This window comes from Diachasma alloeum, unplaced genomic scaffold (genome assembly GCF_001412515.2).
Source record: "Diachasma alloeum isolate Michigan unplaced genomic scaffold, Dall2.0 Dall_scaffold_78916, whole genome shotgun sequence".
Taxonomy (NCBI): Eukaryota; Metazoa; Arthropoda; class Insecta; order Hymenoptera; family Braconidae; genus Diachasma; species Diachasma alloeum.
The window spans coordinates 125,904-147,423 of NW_021683651.1; the positions used below are offsets into that span (position 1 = coordinate 125,904).

At 36.1% G+C, this 21,520-nt stretch overlaps 1 protein-coding gene across 1 annotated transcript in view; it reads right to left on the reverse strand.

Annotated features, from left to right (window-relative positions):
• Positions 1–21,520, reverse strand: part of LOC107047949 (neurexin-3b) — a gene marked incomplete at its 3' end in the record, with an annotated part of 300,303 nt that overhangs the window by 104,706 nt on the left and 174,077 nt on the right. Inside the window, exon 7 of the mRNA XM_015270882.1 lies at positions 6,656–6,682. Within this exon, the coding sequence (XP_015126368.1) occupies positions 6,656–6,682 (27 nt within the window). The remainder of the gene's footprint in view (positions 1–6,655; positions 6,683–21,520) is intronic.

Genomic DNA, 21,520 nt, shown 5'->3' on the forward strand with positions numbered 1-21,520 from the left:
AGAGAAATATTCAATAAAAATTACCAGAAAAAAGACGTAAAAATTACGTTTCGAAACGTAATCTGGGAGCGAAGTAAAATTCAATAAAAAGTGTCAATCGTCACGTAAATTCTACGATCTGTTCCGTAAAAATTACTCATCCGTCCGACGCCTCACGGCTAGCCACGAGTCACCGTGAGGGGGAGATATTAACAACACGTTCCGTAATTTTTCCGGAACTTTTCGTAAAAATTCTTGAACATCCAAGAATTTTCATGTTTTGAGGCATAATAAGTCTTGAAGTTTCTGTTAGATTTTACAACTTTCAGAAAAATTACGTGACTTTTTCGTATTTTTTCCGGTGACAGACCCGAAAATTTACTGAACGTTTCAGATTTATTCTCTTATATTCCTATAGAAATTCACTGAAAACGATTCTCGCTTGCGAATTACGTGAAATATTCCGTAATTTTTCTTGAATATTTCTCTCCGTGCATCAAGCCTTGCTCGAGCCTTAGGAATTTACCCGCAATTCAGATTCTTTTTTCGGTGAAATGAGGGCTAATTCAAGCTTGGGTTCCAGCCCTGATTGACAATTTTTGAGCCTAGGTTCAGGATTTGATGATCCCTATTTCCATCGTCAATTCTTACCTGGGAAACGATTAGGATACGTCATAGAAATTATCTCCATTTCCTCAATATGTCTCCTGACGCATCCGTCTAGGCGGAGTTAATGAGGCGATACATTTTTAATTTAACGACACCAATAAGGCTCTGGGACGCGTGAACTTTAATTTGCAGAGTTAAGTGATATTTAATGAGATGCACAAAGTACATACCGCACGGTGGGCTAAACCACAAGCGTAATTTAGTGTACATACAGGCGCAGCTATCGGAGATATCACCCAAATCGTCACTAATTTGCCGTATGCCTGGTATTTAGGGATAACACCGGTGCATTGCGGGGTTATTAAGGCTTGAGAGAGCATGATGCACTAATTAAAGATAGATTGATAAATATGATTTGACGGTAGATGGTGTCGCAAGCTCATATAATCATTCTCTCCATTTTTCGGAGATACAGCGAAAGATGTTCAATTATTCTTCTGACTGTTTAAAAGCAGAACCTTTTTTGTTATGAGTTATTTTTATTTATTGCGTCGAATTCATCAAAATTTTCTATCAATATTTCGTATTCATCATAACTTCTAGTAAAAGTTCTACCGCAGAAGAAACTTTCAGCGGTTTATTTCTTCTTTTTCCTGTCAGAATTCGGAAAGCAGTGTGACTAGCCAAGAATAACAAATTCCCAGTGGTATCTACCTCTGATAATTCTTGACATTTGAAATCCTGTTGTGAAACCAACTTCACCGTTGTTCATCCGAGTTTGAATTTTAATCCATAAATTTTGGGACCCTCCATTGTATTTGTTTCTTGCAAGTATTTCGTCCGCGGTTTTAGTGTTCTCTTACCACTACCCCGGTATTGTGACTTCCGACCGAAGCTCCATGTGTGGAATATTATATGCAACGAGAACGGGATGGCGTTGGTGAGTGGTTGGCACTTACTCAATTTCAGTTTATGGCTTTTTTAAAGCAGGTGGTGCGGTAATCTCAAACAAAAATTATTCGTCCTAGATTTCACAGGGAAGTCATGAATTGAAGTTAAAGATGTTTTACCTATCAAGTGGACACCTCAGTTGGAAAGAAAAATAAAATTGCCTAAATAAATCATTCATGCACTGATAGAACGGATTAGTTATTGTTAACGAATGGATTTTGGTTGGAGGTTAGGGTCTATTCGGTCCCACCAAATGTGCATTCGTTAATAGTTAACGAATGTACATTTCAGGAGCCTTGTTTGACTTGACTTTCGCCATTCAGGTGAATCATTCGGTAACTATTAACGAATATTCATTTGGTCATATTCAACTCTACTATTCGTTAATAGTTAACGAATCTCGTTTGGAATAAATGAATCATTCTATCAGTATGTTACAAATTACACGGAGAGAATTGTTCAATAAAAATTACGGAACTCACAATTCGCTCACCGATTACGGAATCCACTCAGAAAATTTAAGTGACGGTATCGTAATTTTTCACAGGAGATTCAGATAAAAATTACGGAACGCACTGGACAAATTCCGTGACAGTTCCGTAAAATTTCCTGCAACCACATTTCGCTCCGGAATTACGAAAAAGATACGTAATTTTTATTGAATATTTCTCTTCGTGTATTTTTCTTATCAAATTAGAAGTGTTGTGGTGTACTTTTTCGGCCTCAAAAATAATAATTAAAGAAAATGTCCATAAATAATGGAGGATTTGTGACTGCGATGGTAACAGTTGAATTTTGATCGCGCAACATCGCACGTTTTGGCTAGTAGTGAGGTTGTAACAGTGAGATGAATGTTTGTGTGTTATACACGGAGAGAATTAAATAGTAAATATTACCATGGCCATGGTAGAGATTACTATGACAACATAGTAAAAGCATTTTCAACTGACCCTACATAGTAATCCTTACTATGTCCCACGGTAATGCTTACCATATCACATGATAATGCTTACTATGTCACATAGTAATGCTTACTATGTCACATAGTAATGCTTACTATGACACATAGTAATGCTTACTATGTTACATGGTAATGCTTACTATGTCACATTGGTAATGCTTACTATGTCCCATGGTAATGATTACTATGCGGATGGCAAATAGTCCTATGAGCATAAAAAGTATTTCTAAAATACACGGTTGACATTTTCCATTGTCTCTTGATGCGTAAACGCATGACGCTTAAGGCTGTGTGCTCAGTAGTCGATGAACAGTGCACAGAAGCGGTCATGGACAATATCACAGAAGACTCAAGCACTCTTGGAACTACGGTAAGTATATTTGTTTGGTTTCATTGAATATATGTAATAATGACGTAGAAAGAGAATTGAAAGTTGTGAAAAATTATCAGATTCAACGACTGATTATCAGAAATAATTTTTTCTCATTTGTAACTCATCCGTTTCGATAATATTGATCGATATCCTAGTGAATATGTAAAAAACAACGAAACACGATAATTATACGATAAGTATAACGATTAACGATAATTTATTAATTGAGAGTGTTATTCTTTCAATTCAAAAATATGGTTCTTAAGGGGAGACCGCCCCGAAATTTTGAAATCGGCGATGCCTTCATCTATCCCCTTATCTGTTTATGAAGGAGAAAGAGGCGTTAGACGATGAAAATTAGCAAAAGTGTCCTCATAAAACAATTATCAACCGATTGACTGGAATTTTCGTTCACACATCCATAATATGTACACAAATATGAATGAGCTTCTTTAAAAATGTCTATTTTTTCATTTTTTAAATTTTTGTCTCAAAATTGGTTGAGGCCAAAAATTTGAAAAGTTAGTAATATTCACCTACATGATAAATCAGTGGAGTACGAATTTTATCAGCTGTTTCGAACTAGTTATTTAAAATATAATGAGGAAAATGATGGAAAAATTTGAGAAATTCATACTCCAATGATTTACTATGTATTTCAATTTGAACAATTTTTCAGATTTTTCGCCTGTATCAATTTTGGAAAAAAAATTCAAAAACCCAAAAATTGATTTTTAAAAAGCCTCATTCTGTTTTATTTGCGCATATATTCTGAATGTGTAAAATAAAATTCAAGTCAACTGATTGAGAATCGCGTCATGAGGACACTTTTGAAGATTCTCTCAATAGAAGAAATTAAAACCTAATTTTTTCTCATTTTTTTGGATTAAAATTGAAGTAATAAATTCATTAGTACAATAAATAAAGGCCTCTTCGATTTGGGAATTTCAGTACGGTTTCCCCTTAAGATTCTGAAAAAATTGATAATTTCAGATGTTTTCTGGCCTTCAAATATAAAAATCATCAGAAATTTTTCATACATGGGACATAACATTACGACGGATGTCGTTTTGATAAAGCCTACAGAGGCCGGGCCTCAATTACATTTGGTAAAAATTGCATTATCTGATGACCAACACCTAGTTATTCTCGTAACTCACCATCTGGAAGAATATTTTTTTGATAACCATTTTCAAGCATATCAAATTGATATGAATCAGACGAGATGGTCTACGTTGACCTATCACGACATCAAATTTTGTTCTTTATCATACGTAGCAACTTCTGGGAATGGCAATAAATATGTTCCAAAACATTGGGTTTAAATTGTTGCACATATGCTCTTTAATGTAGGGGGTGGGGGGGCAAAACGGACCAAGGGGGCAAAACGGACCGGGGGGCAAAACGGACCCCTGGGGGCAAAATGGACCCCTAAAAAAAAGTTTTTTTTTTCACACGAATAAAATTTTCCAAAATTCATCACTGAATAGGAGGGGTGAGACTGATGGAGGAGGAGGTGGTGGGCGGTGGGTGATGATGTTAGACGCCAGATACTATTTTTGAACCAGTTAAACCCCGCAGGAAAGTTTTTTCTTTCAATAATGACACCTTTTTCACTTCGTAATTGACTTTTATAATTTATTATTAGAGGTGAACGTGAAAAGTATACTGCCATTAATGAAAATTGAGAACAACATCATGGTAAGATAACTTCATTCTAATGAATACGAAAATGTTCCACGTTCTAATCAAAAGTCTTGGTGAAATTGGATGGAATGATGATGAATAAGAACAATGATGATTAATAACAATAATAAATAACTTCCATATCCCGGGAAGTTAATAATAACAGTGATGATTAATAAAAATAATAAATAATAACAGTGATGATTAATAACAAAAATAAATAATAACAATGATGATGAATAACAATAATGAATAATAACAAATATAAAATATGAGGTTAGTAATAAATAATAAAGTTTTAGTCTGATTCTTCGCACACGTCACAAAAAAAGTACGTGGGTCCTGCATTTTCATCAATATTAGTACCGGCTCAATGAGCCCAACCGTTGCAACTCTGGCACTGAATCCACTCCCCACCACTGTCATAAAAACGTTTTTCACAATAAATGCATGGAACATTGTCTGCATCATTGGATTTCTTTCTGATTCCCCTCAAACTTGCCCCCCGGTCCGTTTTGCCCCGTTGGTCCGTTTTGCCCCCCCCCTACTAAAATAATTTAAATATGAGTATCTCTTTGAATTATTGATTATAAAATAATCATGGGAGAAATTAGGATTAAGTTAAAATAATACTTTTAATTCAATACTTTTGCAGTTGTTGTGAAACAGCGTACTTAATAAAGAAATTGTTTTTCAATTTTTATAGTACAGAATTATTTAATGTTACAAACATTAATTAAAAACATTCCACCCCTCGAAAACAAATATTTTCAAACAAATTCTACTTATATTAAAAATATTGTACGTTATAACTATAATCTACTCATGTTTCACTCCTTAAAGGTATTTACTTACTTAGATAATATTCATTATGTGTTACAGGATATTTTACGTAACATAGGAAGCTCTACTATGTAACATAGTAAAATTTACTATGTTAACATTGTAACATTTACTATGTTAACATAGTAACATTTATAGATTATTACTATTTACTATGTTAACATAGTAACATAGTAACAGTCTATGTTTACTATGTTAACATAGTAAATGTTACTATGTAAATGTTACTGTGTAACATTTACTCAAAATCCCGAATTCCCCCCGTAACGAGCTCACGTCGATCTAATTCAGCTGAAAAACCCCTTTCTTCTCAGCAAAAAAAAACAACCATATCCCAATTAATAATGCTTACACCATTTGTGGCCTCGAAACTTGAAAAAATCCCTCTCTTCTCCCAAATCAAGAAAATTAATTGGCCCATCCCCACCCCTCCAACCGACTGCGAGACCGATTCATTAAAAATATGACGTCCCGATGTAACCCTAGCCCGTGATAATCAACCGTTCATTTGCCGACCGAAATTGGTTCATCATTGCAAACCAAAGGATTCGATACAATTTCATACCCCCAACCTTTTGATTACCCTCTTTCGATATGCTGACGCTAATCGATGCAAATGATGCTGGATTTTCCCAATCCGTTCTCACTCCTTCCAAAGCAATCACAATTGTATCGCTCCCGCCCTCGCTTTCTTATTCTCCCTGCTCCATGATTCTACCCGGAGAAAAAGTTTTCCCCCATAAGAGGATCGATAACTAGACACTGGATATCTTTCCCAATGAAGAAGCAATAATGAGTTCAAGTTTTCCGTCGGTACACTTTCGATAACTGCTCCTTATCAAATTCAATTACTCGAATGAATGCAATTAAATGTAGGGAGAAGAAGATTTATTCAATGCTCAGGGGTTATTATTCTTGATACGTTCTATCCGCGGAAGGTTTATCGCTACACCACCCTTTGCCCCCTGTGTGTAAAACCCAGGAGCAACTTTTCTAGGTAAGATAAAGCGATGGTGCCATTCCGTCCGTGGATGAGAAAAAGGTGAGACAGGATGAAATCCTTTCAAAAGAAATGACTATCATTTTTAACAAGATCCATCTTCCTAGCATCAATTCGTCTGCAATGCACTCTTCGGATGTATCCCGAGTCGCTTTCTCACACATGCAGTACAATGGATGGTGTATGCAGGGGATGTGGGGTGGACTTATTGTCTTCTATTTCACGTATGAAGTATCATTTGGGAAGTGCTTACCTTGCAGAATCTCGTGATGGACGATATCTGTAACAGAAAGTTTTTTTTTTAGTGAGTGAATGGGTGGTATTAGAGGGGGATTTATGCGAGGTTATTTTTTTTATATGGGTGCGGTGGGAATTGGACGCTTAGTTAGTAAGCAGAACTTTATTCAGTAACTAGGTGCCATTATCGGCGATTTACATTGTCTACTGAGGTATAACAAGGGAATGGGGGAGGGAGAAACAACCAATTAGGGGATATTTACGGGTGTTTTCTGAATGGGAAACTCGATAGACAACATCCGGGAAATCTGGGGAAGATTCTGAGCTTGTTATGAGCGATTGAGCATTCCTAAGACATTAACCCGATTCAATCCACTCCTATCCAATACTGTTTATTTACAAAATATTTACTATTCGTTTGTCATGAGCTGTGAGGAGGGTTATGGCAACTTGAGTAGGGGGACGCCACCGCGAGGTGGCGCTGGAGATGGACACTTAATACTATCTATCACTCTCTTCGCGCGAATGGTTTCTCATTAATCGTATATCCTATCTCTCGATAATATAAAATGCTAAATCGAATGATAATAAAGGTCAGGTGCTCATAAATCCGACATTCATAGGGGTTAGAATATCATTCGAATCGGATTATATATCTGAAACCAAAAGAGGCGACCCCTAGTAGGGATCCCTAGTAGGGGGATAACCTTGAAGGGATTCTGCGACATAAAAGCATGCAGCGACATTCGCGTCGCGCTGTCACACTTTGGGTTAGTAGCGATGCCGCAGTACTATGTTCCACCAAGATCGCTGATATGTGCCGCGGGGAGTCCACCGCAACCTGGCATTGGCATGCATCATGTCATCCTAACGTGCATGAGGTTAGGTTTGATTTATCGGTAGATTGCGTAGCAAAGTATTTTACAAAGTTTTATGAAAGTTTAAGAATAACAAGGTAACTATTGAGCGAAATCAAATCAAATGAGAAAATCGGGAAAATCGGTTATGGGCGATTGCTTGTAAAATTGATGATTTACATTTGGAAAAATTGTTGAGAATTATGAAAAATGTCATCTCAATTTTATTCTTGAACTTTCAGTACAAGTGTTACTTGATTAAAATTTCCAAGAAATGTAGGAGAAACTTATCCAAAAATAAGTTCTCGCAGTGGGTGAGGGGTTTCTCGTAATTTATTATTTTTAATTCCTAATGAAAAAAAATAGAGTAAACAAATTAATAGAGTAAGAGAATATCTTTCATCGGTCAGATTTTCATATATTTTCTCAGCGTTTGTTAGGCACTTGATGAGAGCAAACGATTTAACATTTGAAGCTGAAACTTTCAATAAATCTCTAAACTGTTGAAAACATGCGAACTAATTCTTGGAAATTTCTGGTAATTATCCGATTTACACGTCATCTATTTTATAAAAACGAATATGTTTACAATTTTGTTCGAATTCTCTGTTGATCCTACTGTCAGAAAATAAGATGCAAATGAAGGAAATATCCTGGAATTAATGAAAATATATTGACAAACCCCTTGACGAATGAAAAGAAAAAATGACAACCTGTCGCATTGACTTCATGTTTTACTATGAATTAGATAGATGACATATATTTTTTTTGAATTCATTTCATTTCTTACAATTTGAGGTTATGAGATGATTTTGTTGTCCCGGTATTCTCGTAATCCGCCTTAGTGTCGCTTAAACTGAGTCCAAGATCCAAGTGCGTGGACACCCGTCCGTGTCGCGGCAATAGTTCGCGGCGAATTTTCTGCGTCTCTCAGAGTACCCATCGCAACGATATTCAATGTCGCACATTTTTGCGTCATGAAATTTTTACTAGGAAAGTATCTGATGAGAATTAGGAAATTCGTCAGGGTCATAGACTGTAAAAAATTTAGTGTTAAATTGACACCAATCGGTGTCCGAATGAATCCACACCGTTTTTGGTGTGGAGTTGCGGTGTTAAAATTACACCGCATCATAGGACATTGCATGTAAAATCTGGTGTCAATTCAACACTAATCGGTGTCCCAAGAAGTCCACACTGGATTTTTTACCGTGTAAGTGTTCGCAGGATTATGAGGGTCATGTGGGAGTCATATTGATATCTGATCGAGCTAATCTAAGAACTATCACCCAAACTAGGTGACAATACTATGCATGCAAATTTTTGAATTGGAATGGAATTGAACTTCATGAATTTTCCGTATTGCATTCCATTTCATTGAGTTTAATACCCAATAAAAAAAAACACTCATGTACGATGGTCTCGTATTTTGAATTATCAAGGAATCTGCCGACGACTTACATAAAGCGTCATATTCTCGTTATATATTCACGATGTAACGGAGCGCGTAAAGTGGAATATGTGAATTCGCAATTTCATGGATATTCAGTACACTGGAGCAGTGGATGGGACGGGAAAGAGGTGGATGATGGCATATTCCCCTATAGCGAGTATAATCCGGTGGATTACCTGACGGCTTATAACATATCAATGGCCTATGAGGGCGTGAAAATCCCATCACATCCGAATTACAGGTCAATTTTTCTTAGCGAGCATATCCTGACTACAAGGATCAATAATAATTCTGCTTCGAAGGCTTTCGTATCTCATCCTCAATGCCTTTGAAATTCATGTTCACGTGAAATAGCTGATTGCTGTATAACTACAATGATTATTTGGATGGAGAATCAACCGCAGCGGTAATTTCAAGTGAATGAATGACATGAATTATGTCAACATCGAATGCAAACCCGTTGATTAGAATCAATATAGAATGTGGAGATTGATGAACATTGTACATCCGTGACTCATGACTCGAATGAGTTATCCATTTACCCTTGATGTGTAGGATAATTGAGCGTGCGTGGAGGATATCTATTGAGGGAGTTGATGAAGTAATCGCAACCAAATGTTGGTTAATTTCAAGAAATCGCTCCAGTAGAGAAGTGTAGAGACAGCTGAGCTATCTTAAAAGGATTTAGCCATAGGCAAGACCATTCGATGTTCGCCATACATCAATACCTGTATCGGCCCTTATGAGGTTCGCCTCAATGAGAATATTTTCAAAGCAGAATTTAACATGTCTGTTGGGGGAAACTATAAAGACCTTTCATGCTCACGTTATCGAATAAAAAATCTACAAGTTAAGGCATTTGTTAGTAGAAGAACATGAGCTTCTTTTCAGCCTACCCATTTTGAATAAAACATCACCATAAATGAGGTATGATAAAGGTCAGCTGAGCGCCTCAATTGACGTTTCTAATTTATTATCAGTTGAAATCAAACTTAGAAATAGCACCCGTGAACCGGACTCAGTCTGGTCTTCTTCAGTCATGAAAAGAGTATTTATCATCAATCAAATTTATGATCACATCATAGACAGTTTACGTATAACAGTCAAGAAATTTAAAAAAAATTCCAACAGTGACGATCAATATCATCTCTTCGCTGCTTCACATTCTATCATACATGTTATACCAGATCAACAGCATCTTCTTTTACTTTTCTGGACATAAACAGGGTTCGGAATATATGCTTCCCCCACCAGGATCTTAAGGGCCTTCATCAACCATACGGAAAATTTTCTAGATATGTCATAACTCCTTTATTTTGGCCGAAACGATTCTAAAGATGGAAATGACTATAAGGGTCTTCGATGTAGAAACGCGGAGGAGGCAGGAACGGAAGCGGAAGTGGATTGAGCGTAGGTTAATAACCGAAACGCCCTGGCACTGCTCGGCATTCAATAGTGCAAGGGTCCTAGACCAGAGGGAAGAGGTCTATAGTTGCTCGACTAGCAGCCGGAAGCGTTACAATTGATGAGGCTAGGAGTTACGTTTTCGCGGCTTCAGGTGTGTCTTCCTCGAACCCAGGGCCAATTAGGTAGATAACTGACCATCAGAGTGCTTCAGGCAAACAATGGGAAATTCCGTAGCTGCTGAATTGATGAGATCAACTAGCGCGTATTCAACTAGCTTCGGGGTAAATGTTAGCTGTTCTGAGTCTCAAGAATTTCATCTTTTGGTTCTTGTTATTATTTTGATCTGTTGCTCATCTCTGTTACTAATCTGATCGATATAACATTTTATGTATTCATAAGTGAATATATACCGTTCATACATGTTTTAATGAAACTCAATTCGTACTCACAATTGTTCATAATTTCTCATAATTGCTCATAACGACTCAAACACGACTCGATATGTATATTTCATTAATTTTAGTTATCCTAGTTCGAAAAATGGATTCAGTTTGTATGATCCTTTACCAAAAAACAGGGAAATGAATCTCCACTATGATAATAATGGCGCTATCGATTTCCATAATTCTATAATCTACTGCGGATGAAATTCAGGAGACCATGCCCACACAAATTAATGCAGTGGGAATGATATCGGGGAAAATAATTTCGAAATGTGGTTACATTTTCATATTGTATAAATACAGCTTTTCGTATTTACGGTGCAGATGCCACCTAGAACTAAGTCCAATGGAAAATTTAATGAGCCATTACATCACCACACCTATGCAAAATCATAATTCCCCATTTTCCTTCTGCAACTGTTTGCGTTGAATATTCATATAGTCGACTGTACGTTTTTATTCTCAGTGGTTAATACCAACGGCTCTGCTGGTGATTCATATAGTGATGGATGCATGTGAACATGGGATAATAATTATGCACTTGACAGAATTTTATAGGGGAGACTGGGACAAAATGAGACCCCTGTAAAATTTGAGGTTTTACACAAATGATTGATTTTTCTACAATTACTAATGAAATACCCCATTGTTAGTTGATTTAAAGTTTAAATATAACTCAGATTTCAAAGATTATAATCTGAAAATTCTAAACTGAAGTTAATAAGAATAGAAGCATTCGGATGAAGTTATCGCTCAATTTGTAGTCTAGTATCATTGATGATAATCAATTTTTTTTTATTTATTGCCATATATAGACTATTCGAGTTTATACATGTTTTGCGGTTTCATGGGCCGACTTCCTCTCCAACCGTGTCACATTGTACCCCGGGAGCTGTACCCCACGTACCGACTCTCCTGGTGACCAAGGGAAACCATGGAAAACCTTGGTCGACACGGGCATCCATCGACCGAGCTTCATCGGAGAATGTTTTCCTAATACTTCTCCAATGATTCTCGGTGTCTAGACTTCCATTCGACGGTTTCCGGGAGATTAAAAATCGCAATTGCCCCAAGCCGGACTCGAACCCGCGCCTCATGGGTCCCGCCGTCCGGCCGAGTGATTTAACGGCTTCAGCCACCGTCGCCGGTATAATAATTAATTAATGAATGTCAAAAGAACTATCACCATGACGAGGTTCGATCCTCCTGAGGTAAAACGGGAAAGACTCTTAATTATTTGAATCTACTTATAATCAATCGGCTCTTGTCCTTAAACTTTCATAGACAGCCGACTAGTAATTTTCCGAAGATAAATATTGAATGCGATTTAGGAGGAACGAAAATGATAAAATTTTAGATTTCATAGAAAATTCCAAATTTTTAAGTAGCATTAAGACAAGAATTCCTCAACTTATTCAAATTTTCTACGAAAAAGTGAATAATTAGTGTTAAATAACGTTGAATTTCCAATTAACTGAAAATTCAAGATTATATTTGTTGACAATTTCCTGATTTCTTCAAAGTTTCAGGGAATAATTAAACTTGTATTTGCAGTTCTCATTGATTTTTCCATGAGATTCTGAATTATCAATGACGAAATTCCGTGAAATGTTAGTGGAATTGAAATGTGATAAAAATTTCCTGAAAGTGTATCGGAAATTTATAGTCCAAAAATTTTCAAGTGTACAAAAAAATCGAATTATAATGAACTTTCAAAAATTCATAACTGTAAGATGAAATATCTGCATGATACAAGAAATTTTCTCATTCCTGTAAAAACTAGAATATTGCTGATAACGATGATTAAGAGGTTGTCTTAAATAGGAGTTCCGTTTTTTGATTCGAAAACTTATTTTCCTACTTATGTGAAAAAAACACTGGATTCATTTGTTGCCTTGCAAAACAAAAAAAAACAGGTGTCTCATTTTGTCCCGGTTTACCCTACAATGAAACATTGGGGCGCTTTAGTTAATAATCGATGGGCAACGAGTAATAAATTTTTTTTATATTCAGGAACTTGGCTATATGTCTCATATAACTCTGATGGCCCTAACGGGTATTTTGAGAGATATCAGACCCCGGATTGTGATGAATTCTACGCATATAATCCGATCCATGCAATGTTATAACCCTTCTGGATATCGAATATATCGCAGTCTGACCCCTATCCGTATTGTTTTACCTTCTTGACCTTATGGTTATTGACTGTTATAGATATTGGAAGAAATTCTGACCGTTTTTAACATTACATCTCCCCGGTACGTATGACTGGAAATCTCTTTGAATTTCATAATATTCAGAGGTGGTACAGATGAATAAAACCATTTAATGAATTCAGAACATTTTTTTAGTTATGGTGGAACAACCGATCTTGTTTTAAGTCAAAAATTAAAAAAAAATGATATATGAATGAAATTTTAACGCTGTAAAGCTGAACGCTGGTAGGGGCAGATATATACGCCTTACCACCGTTTTGAATTTAATTTTATACCTTAATGTAATCAGTAATAATTTTGCCTTATACATGAAAATGCCGAATGAGAAATCCCGTACAACTACGTGAACATCCATAATAATATATGAGACCATTCTAAGAGGTTTAAATTCATTAGTGGACACCCACCCACAATTTTGAGAAATAATTTAGTAAGGGCTGTCAACAGAAACCCAAAAAGTTTGTCACATACGTACATACATCCACACATACACACGGACAAGATCTAAAAATGGCTTATTCGGGCTGTTAGGAACAGAATAGGTTGATACAACACAAAAAATCCGAAACTTAAATTTGAAACATTAGAATGCTTCCACACTGTTAAAAATTTTCGTCTGAAATTTCCGTGATAAATTCTGGAAATTTTTATCGTGTTTAAGTTCCACCGAAATTTCAGAAAATTTTGTCATTGAAAAATCAAATATTCAAGTGATTTTGTCTCCAAATGATCTGGAAATCAATCAAATACTTGATTTCTCAGTTTAATTATTCTATGAAAATTCAGAAAAGTCAAGAAAATTCAGGGAAAAGTTGAAAATTCATGTCATTTTGATTGTTGGAAGTTGTGAAATTTCCAACTTACTCCCACTGAAAACTCATGAATTTCCGTAAATTCTACTTAAAACTTGAAATTTCATAACCACTTTATTCCCTATCCATCAACAACTGGACTTAAATTGACACTTGAACCATATTCCTGAATTCCATTCAATGTCACTATTATGAGATTTACTATACTATTTTCCATGTAATTTCAAAAAAAATTTAACAGTGCATTCGAAGCAAAAAGTCATGCAGAATTAATAGATGTATCCGTCTCTCGCGCCATCTTGCGGTGGCGTCTCTGTACTCAGGTTCTTATGACCTTTCCGATTGGCAGTTGATGGCAAATGAATTGAATTTTGCAAAATATACCACTTGAAAACATTACTTTATAGTGGCTGTAGTGGTCACGCGGGGAGTGTGTGGCTCCAGCGGTCATCCAAGCTAAGCAGCGTTCAGTCTGCCCAGTACTTGGATGGGTGTCCGCTTAGGCACACCTAACCATGTGGGACTACAGTCGCTAGGGACGAATGTAGAGAACCACTGTGTCCATTGAGTCAGTGTGACCAATGGACACAGTGGAATCCCTGTATTATCGGCCGGCTGTACGACTGGGGTTTTCCATGGTTTCCCTTGCAGTCCTAGCCCGAATGGGGTACAGTTAAGAGTAAGACGGCCTATGGTAACACAGAAAAACTCAGAAGAGAGAAGTGGGAGAGGCAAGACAGACGAATGGGGAGCCTATAAAACCGTAATGGTAGTAGGAAAGAAATATGAATAAAAAAAACACATTACTTTATAAAATGAATTGGGTCAATGTTTCAGCAATAATCAATCACCGTTCGCATCGACCATAAACATAGAACTAACAGGGGAATTTTTCATAGTAAATGAGGTGATATCCCGCTGAAATTGATAGTAGTAAAACATTAGAGTCAAGTTATACTACTGTTACCAGAGCTTCAATAAAGTTTTAGGACACCACCATCAGTCGTCTGTCTTTTCCTCCCGTTCCCCTCCGAAGTAACCCGGGGCACTGTACCACAGCGAGACTCTAGGCGGATGGAATATCGGCCCACCGACTAGGGCTTAGTTTTCACGGTAAACTCACTCTTCAGTCTACACGCGGACATCATGCGATCGCATAGATTGAAACTGTCAAACTTTATGGTATCAAGTTTCCTGAGGCTCGTCTTCGAGGTTCAAAACTTTCTCTCGCGTCATAGATGCATTGCAAAAACGAACAGGAATATTCATATTTAGGTATAAATTACTGCTAATTATCGCAAGGTTTCAGTTCCACATATTCCTCATTTTTCGAATTAATCCCCTACCATTCACTCATTGTCAATGTAACCCGGATACGTATATTATCCTCAGAACAACAGATCTCAATCCCTCTACACAGCAAAAATTTAATTTGCCTCCAACTTCACGGAGCATGAAGTTGAGGGTTCCACACCAGTTTCGAAACGAAGTTTAGAGCGAAGATAGAGGCTTGAGTAGGACTAAGTACACCACTGGCGTCAGCTCTCGCTCAGCATTCAGAGTGGTTAGCATCGTTGTGCGGTGAGACGCAAGTCTGTCTTTGAAGTGATTTTACAGAAAATAGGGCATTATTTTTCCTGTCTGTATTGTTCCTTCAGAGATGAATTCAGTGAGGATATTCATGAGATATTGAAGTTCCTCGTGGTTAAATTTCAACTTTCCGATTAAAATTTAATCTTTATCAGGCTCATTCTGTACCAACAAATTACCGAAATTAAAACAAATAAATTACATCATAATCTACAACCCATTACTGCAGTTTTTTTTACGGAGTACATTCTAAAGAAAAAACAGAATTGATATGACCACTCTGTTAGAAACTTTTAGCAATTTCATGGAAAATACGGTAGTAATTCTCATGAGAGTGACATTGAATCTAATTGAGAAGAAAAATGGTTATGAAATTTCAAGTTTTAGGTAGAATTCAAGGAAATTCATGAGTTTTTAGTGAAAGTGAGACTGAAGTTTCACAACTTTATTGAATTCTCAATGGAACATGAATATTCAAGAACAAAATGATATGAATGTTCAATTCTTCCCTGAATTTTCCTTATTTTTCCGAATTTCTCATGGAATAATTGAATTGAAAAATCTAGTATGTTATCAACTTTTCGACCCAAAGTTATTGTAATTACCTCGAAAATCAAATATGGAATTTGGATGATTTGTCGACAATTCATGGCCCCTAGATTCATCCTGATTCGTTTTTAAAGACATGTGTGTGGGTGTGGGTGTGTGCATGCATGTGGTCCAAATTTTGCCCAACGATATCTTTCGAACACATTAAGCGATTGGAATAATTTTTTTCTATTGATATGTCTTTCTGTAACTTAGAACTGATTAATTTGTGAAGATGATCGTCTCAGCGGTTCTATAAGTTTTCGCATGAAAATTGTAAAAAATGCTAAAAAGCGATAATTCCATTGAAATTCGACGATTTTACCTGAAATAACAATGGGATATTAATGTTGAGTGTTGAGCGGAACCGTCTCAGCGGCTGTTCAGTGATTTAGATGAAACTTTCAAAATTTGCTTTTTGTTGCTTCGGAATGGAAGCTTTGTAATCGTTCAAATTTCAGTTTCCAATTTTTTGGGTTAGAGTAATTAAATATGATCTAAAAAGTCCAAATATACGATTTGTAGAAGGTGTCTGTCTGTATGTATCTATGTATGTATGTGGCCTATGTGGATATAGACTTTAATACGCTCTATTGATTAGTACCAATTAATATTTAATTTTCCGTACAGATTCGAAAAAATTGATATTTTTCCCAAACTCGACTTTTCAAGAATCATTCAAAAAATTGTCATCAAAATGGAATTAGTCATGGCTCGAAAAGTTGATAACAATGTCCTCTTGATTCTCTCAGAATACATTGAATTTTAAGCGAAATCTGAAATTTCATAATTTTTCTCCGCCTAAATTGCCTTCCGTGTCACTGTCCTGAAAATTTAAGAATATATTTACCGGAATTTTCTGGTTTTTTACTCATTTTCAGGGAAAAATGAAGTTGAAATTTACACGGAGAGAGAAGTCGGGGAAAAATTCTAGTGTTCGGCACCAGAACCGAGGCGCAAACTGCCGAACTCCCATATTTTAATCGAAATAAGAATAAAAATTCTAGATCAGCACGGAAATTTTGCTGTAAGTTAATCAATTTTTGCAAAGAAGCACGAGAAAAATTTTAAAGTTGGCACTAAAAAATTTCCCGGTGTTTCAATTTTGTGGGGAATTCTGTAGAAAATTGTGGGAAAAACTTGATTAATTTTTGGTAACATTAGAAATTTTATTGTGCAGTTGGAGAATTTTTCCAGTGCTAGCACTGGAATTTTTGCCATTCTTCCTATCCTCGTACGTGTCCGCGCGACATCTGCAACGTTCAGCTCGCCGAAGTGAGTCGAACAGCTGCATTCGGAAGTCTCGAGTGGAGACTTACAAATGGCGTCTTCAACGTCGGCTAACGTTAGTGCGTGTTCTGTAGAATTATGTGACAATCAGGGATTATTGGGCTTATTTTTCTCTGAAAGTGTGATTAACCATATCAAATTTGTGGGAAAACAAGTGTGAAGCAACCGGTCGTAGAAATTGTTGAAAATTGACATTATTCAGTGATGACGTTTTAAGATAATGTAATTCCCTGTAATCATGGAAAAAATGCAATAAAAAAAATCTATAAAAATAATTCGTTGTCTTAAGGCTCATTTTTGTTGATACTGTAGTACATTAATTTGAATAACGTTGATGTTATTAATGAATAATTAAGGGAAAAAAAAATTATGGCCGGGGAAAATTTTTTCGTCTGTCGAGTAATTTTTCGTTTGCCGATAAAGAAGATTTCGTGATGAAACGTCAAAGTTTCTAGTGCCGAAGGGGAAATTTTAGTGCAGCACTAGAATTTTTCCCGGAATTTCCCCACAAAAATTCTCTGACTTTTCTCTCCGTGTACAGTTGACTTTGATTTTTTCACGAAATTCTGAATTATCAATGACGAAATTCCTTGAAATTTGAGTGGTATAATCAAATTCGATAAAAATTTCCAGAAAGTGTACAGAAAATTTCAGACAAAAATTTTTAAGAGTGCAATTCCACCAACCCCTACCGGTCATTCCCCAACTCGAGAGCGATCGAAGCGAGCGACCGCACTAATTTTTTATTTCAAAATCATTCGAACAGAAAATCAATAGAATCTTTGATTTTTCAGTGCCAATATTGCGGGAATTTCAGTGGAAAATAAACATGATCAAAATTTGCGGGATTTGACACGGAAAATTCATACGAAAATTTTTAACGGTGTAGTTATAAATTACCTTGGTATTTCTAGTGCACCACTATTATAAAAACTAAATGAAGTAATGTCAGAAATCGAATATATGATACAAAAACCAATCATATAGACGTCACCGCCGTAATGATCGGCGGGCGCCCCACAAAAATTGGCAAATTATATCTCTGAATATTATGAAATTCTGTACTGATAAGGATCAAACTTTATACAGTCGACAACCATAAAGATCAGAATATCATGAAAGTCAAATTATATATCCAACTCCCATAAGAGTCAGAAGTTTGATAACGGCCAGAAAGTCCGTTATGGTCTTGCGGGTCAAATAGGTTCCATGGATCATGTGAAGGAAGCCTCCTCTTCCATTCGCTCTCTAATATTGATATTTGACACACGGAAAAAAAAAAAATCAAATTTCGAGTGGGTTGTTGGTCGCTCGCTTCGGTCGCTCAAATTACGAGTGCGTTGGAGTGGGTGTGACCCATTACGGGTTGAGCCCATAACTTCCAAACCAATTTCCTTTCCTTTATTCATTAAAATTGTATTCTTCTATACAACTTATTCTATTGAGATATTTTCCATTGAATTTCCTCGGGTCAAACTTTTCTAAGTTTTTGTTTAGTTTTCTAAATGAAAAGAACAGAAAAATAGAATAAAAGAAAAATAATGAAAAAAATTGACCTATATTGAAAAATCTTTAACCCCTCAAGTACGGCGCCAATATCGCGCGATGTGTCCTCATCGGCCGGCGGCCTCCCGTCTACTTGAATTCGCTGTTCAATACGCAACAATTTCTACACTGATGATCAAAAAATTACCATCTAAAATTTAATGATAATCTTGAGCTTTCACCAATAAGTTATTCAATTACGGTATCCCTCTACAGAGATTTTTCTGGAATTTTTAAGACTATTCTCAGTTTGATAGTACAAATGGTTGCCAAGATCGGCGATTGTCGGAAATTTGTTAATAACAAATCAGTAATTCATTGAATCAAAATTTCGTTTGTACCATTTGACAAAGAAATATATAGAGTATATTCGATAAAAATTTCAGAATTTTTGGTGAAAATTAGGTCGATAAACAAGAGGTTTGAATATGCATCTGACATATCGAATTCAGTTCCATATTGTATATTTATTGCAGAAAAATAGTAAAAATAACTTGAAAAAAAAATCGAGTCGCATTGTGTTGATACCTTATCTACTTCATGGGGAAATTTTTAGAATTTCGATATCTACAATAGCACGAAAGAGAATGAATTTTTATTAATCACGGAAAAAGTTTCAAATTTCAAAAATTCATGTTCAAATTACTCCGAAACCGCGAATTTGCTAGAATTTCAGTCGAGTCTTAATCATACACAGCTGCATCAATTATGATGATAAGAAATCAATCTCATCATTTCTCTGACAGGAATCATCAATCCATGGCAATATTAACTATTTTATTCTCTCCGTTCACTGATCAGCGTCGCATAAGTCTAACTATCCGTCAAGACTGAAAGAGACCTCGAGCAATAATTTTGCCATGCGTCTATTCAAATCGAAAGCAATATTTTTTTTCTCTACCTTTCAGCTATTTTTGGGGGTGAGAGCTCAACAATTCGTCCCACTCATACCACCCACGCATCAAGAGCCCCCGCAAATGGCGGGAATGAGTAAATGCAAATACGAGGAGTCTCGAAATGAAATGTCATTACCCAATAATTATCAGAATTCCATTCACTCTCATTCCATTAACCATCCACCATTACTCATGCATCAAAGAGCATTGGCCATGTATCATGATTTCGATAGAGGTTAACTTTCAATACAGCCGTCTGTTAAACCTCTCAAACTAGGGAAACCACTTGATTTTTAATGAACTCCCCAACGAGAGACATCGTTTTTCCACGTCAAAGAGGAGACCAACCCTTGGTACCAATTTACAAAGTTTTGTGAATTCCCGGGGGTATGTGGAGCGCTCAAGCTGGACAACGAGTTGAAAAAAAAAAAATTGGCAAAGTGAGTTTTTCGTTCTTCTGGACAAAATGTATGTATTTTTAACGAAACTCCCGACTTCATCCTTGCGCCTCGGTCGCCTGAGAAAAACTTGATAATAAGGTCGTTACATTAACGCAACAGAATGAAATAACGATTGCTAATTCTCGCAGTTTTTTTAAATGAAGAGGAAATCCGATTTATACTGTGTTATGCTTGTTAACAACTATTTAAAATTCCAACTCTTGCATGCTGTGGCTCACGTGTATATAGGCATACGCAAGCTGCTATAGAATAAATTTGAAATGGAATGGACTAACGAGGGTTACTATTGCAGAAGTGAGTTTGCAAAGTACATGCCGAGTTATTCAAATGTTACAGAAGTCTCCGAGGGAAGTTCTGTCGTCATTATTATTTTGAGAGAGGTAAGTGTATAACCGCATAGGGGATCTAGCCATGTATGAACGATAAACGCACTTCGCGGAGAGTGGACATCGTTGTCCAACAAAAAAGCGATGTGTAAAAGAGATTCCACAATGAATGCAACGCAGGATTAACGCGATGTGTGAAATTGTTTAAATCATTCATTCAACTGTTTTTCGATTATTTGTGACGATTGCAAACGTTGCGTTCATTGTGGAATCTCTTGAAGAAAGTAATTTTTGATGCCAATTACATAAAAAAAAAAAATTAGTTTCGATCAGTAGAAAAAGCAGTTGTACCCAGTACCAAGGGGTTTCTGGGGAAAAGGCACATTTTTGTACTTCCTCGAAGTTATAAAACAATTTGATGCAAGTATCATGCGTCAAGTACCTGTGTACTGGTGAGAAGTACCTCAGTACTTGTCAGAAGTATTTTGTTACTTATACTGAGTACCTGGCTGGTTCTTTTCAAAAGTACCAAATAAACTCAATATAAGTTGAGTGTAAGAACTCAAAAATGTTTTTCTACCTCTTCTAAACACCGAATTTTGTCAAAAATTCATAAACCCAAATAATTTCCGTTTTGTGAGTAATAAAATTGAAAAGAAATTGAAAATAATTTTTCAAAGCCTTTTAAATGTTGATAACAACATAAAACATAAAAATCGCAATCTATTGATTTTTTCCTACAAAATATCTTCTGATGAACATTTCTATTTACAAAAATGCCTATAAGAAAGCCCAGTCTATGCGGTAATAATATTCACTTTTTTCAATAAAGTAATCAATTGAAAGTATTGAAATTAAGTCCTAAAAGACCTTGAGAGAAGTTGAAAAATTACTTTTCACTAGTACCTTTGGTACTTATGAAAAGTACTAAAAGTACTAGCAGTAAGTAGTGATACTACTTCCTTCCAGTACCATTTCTACTCGATCGGCAGATGTG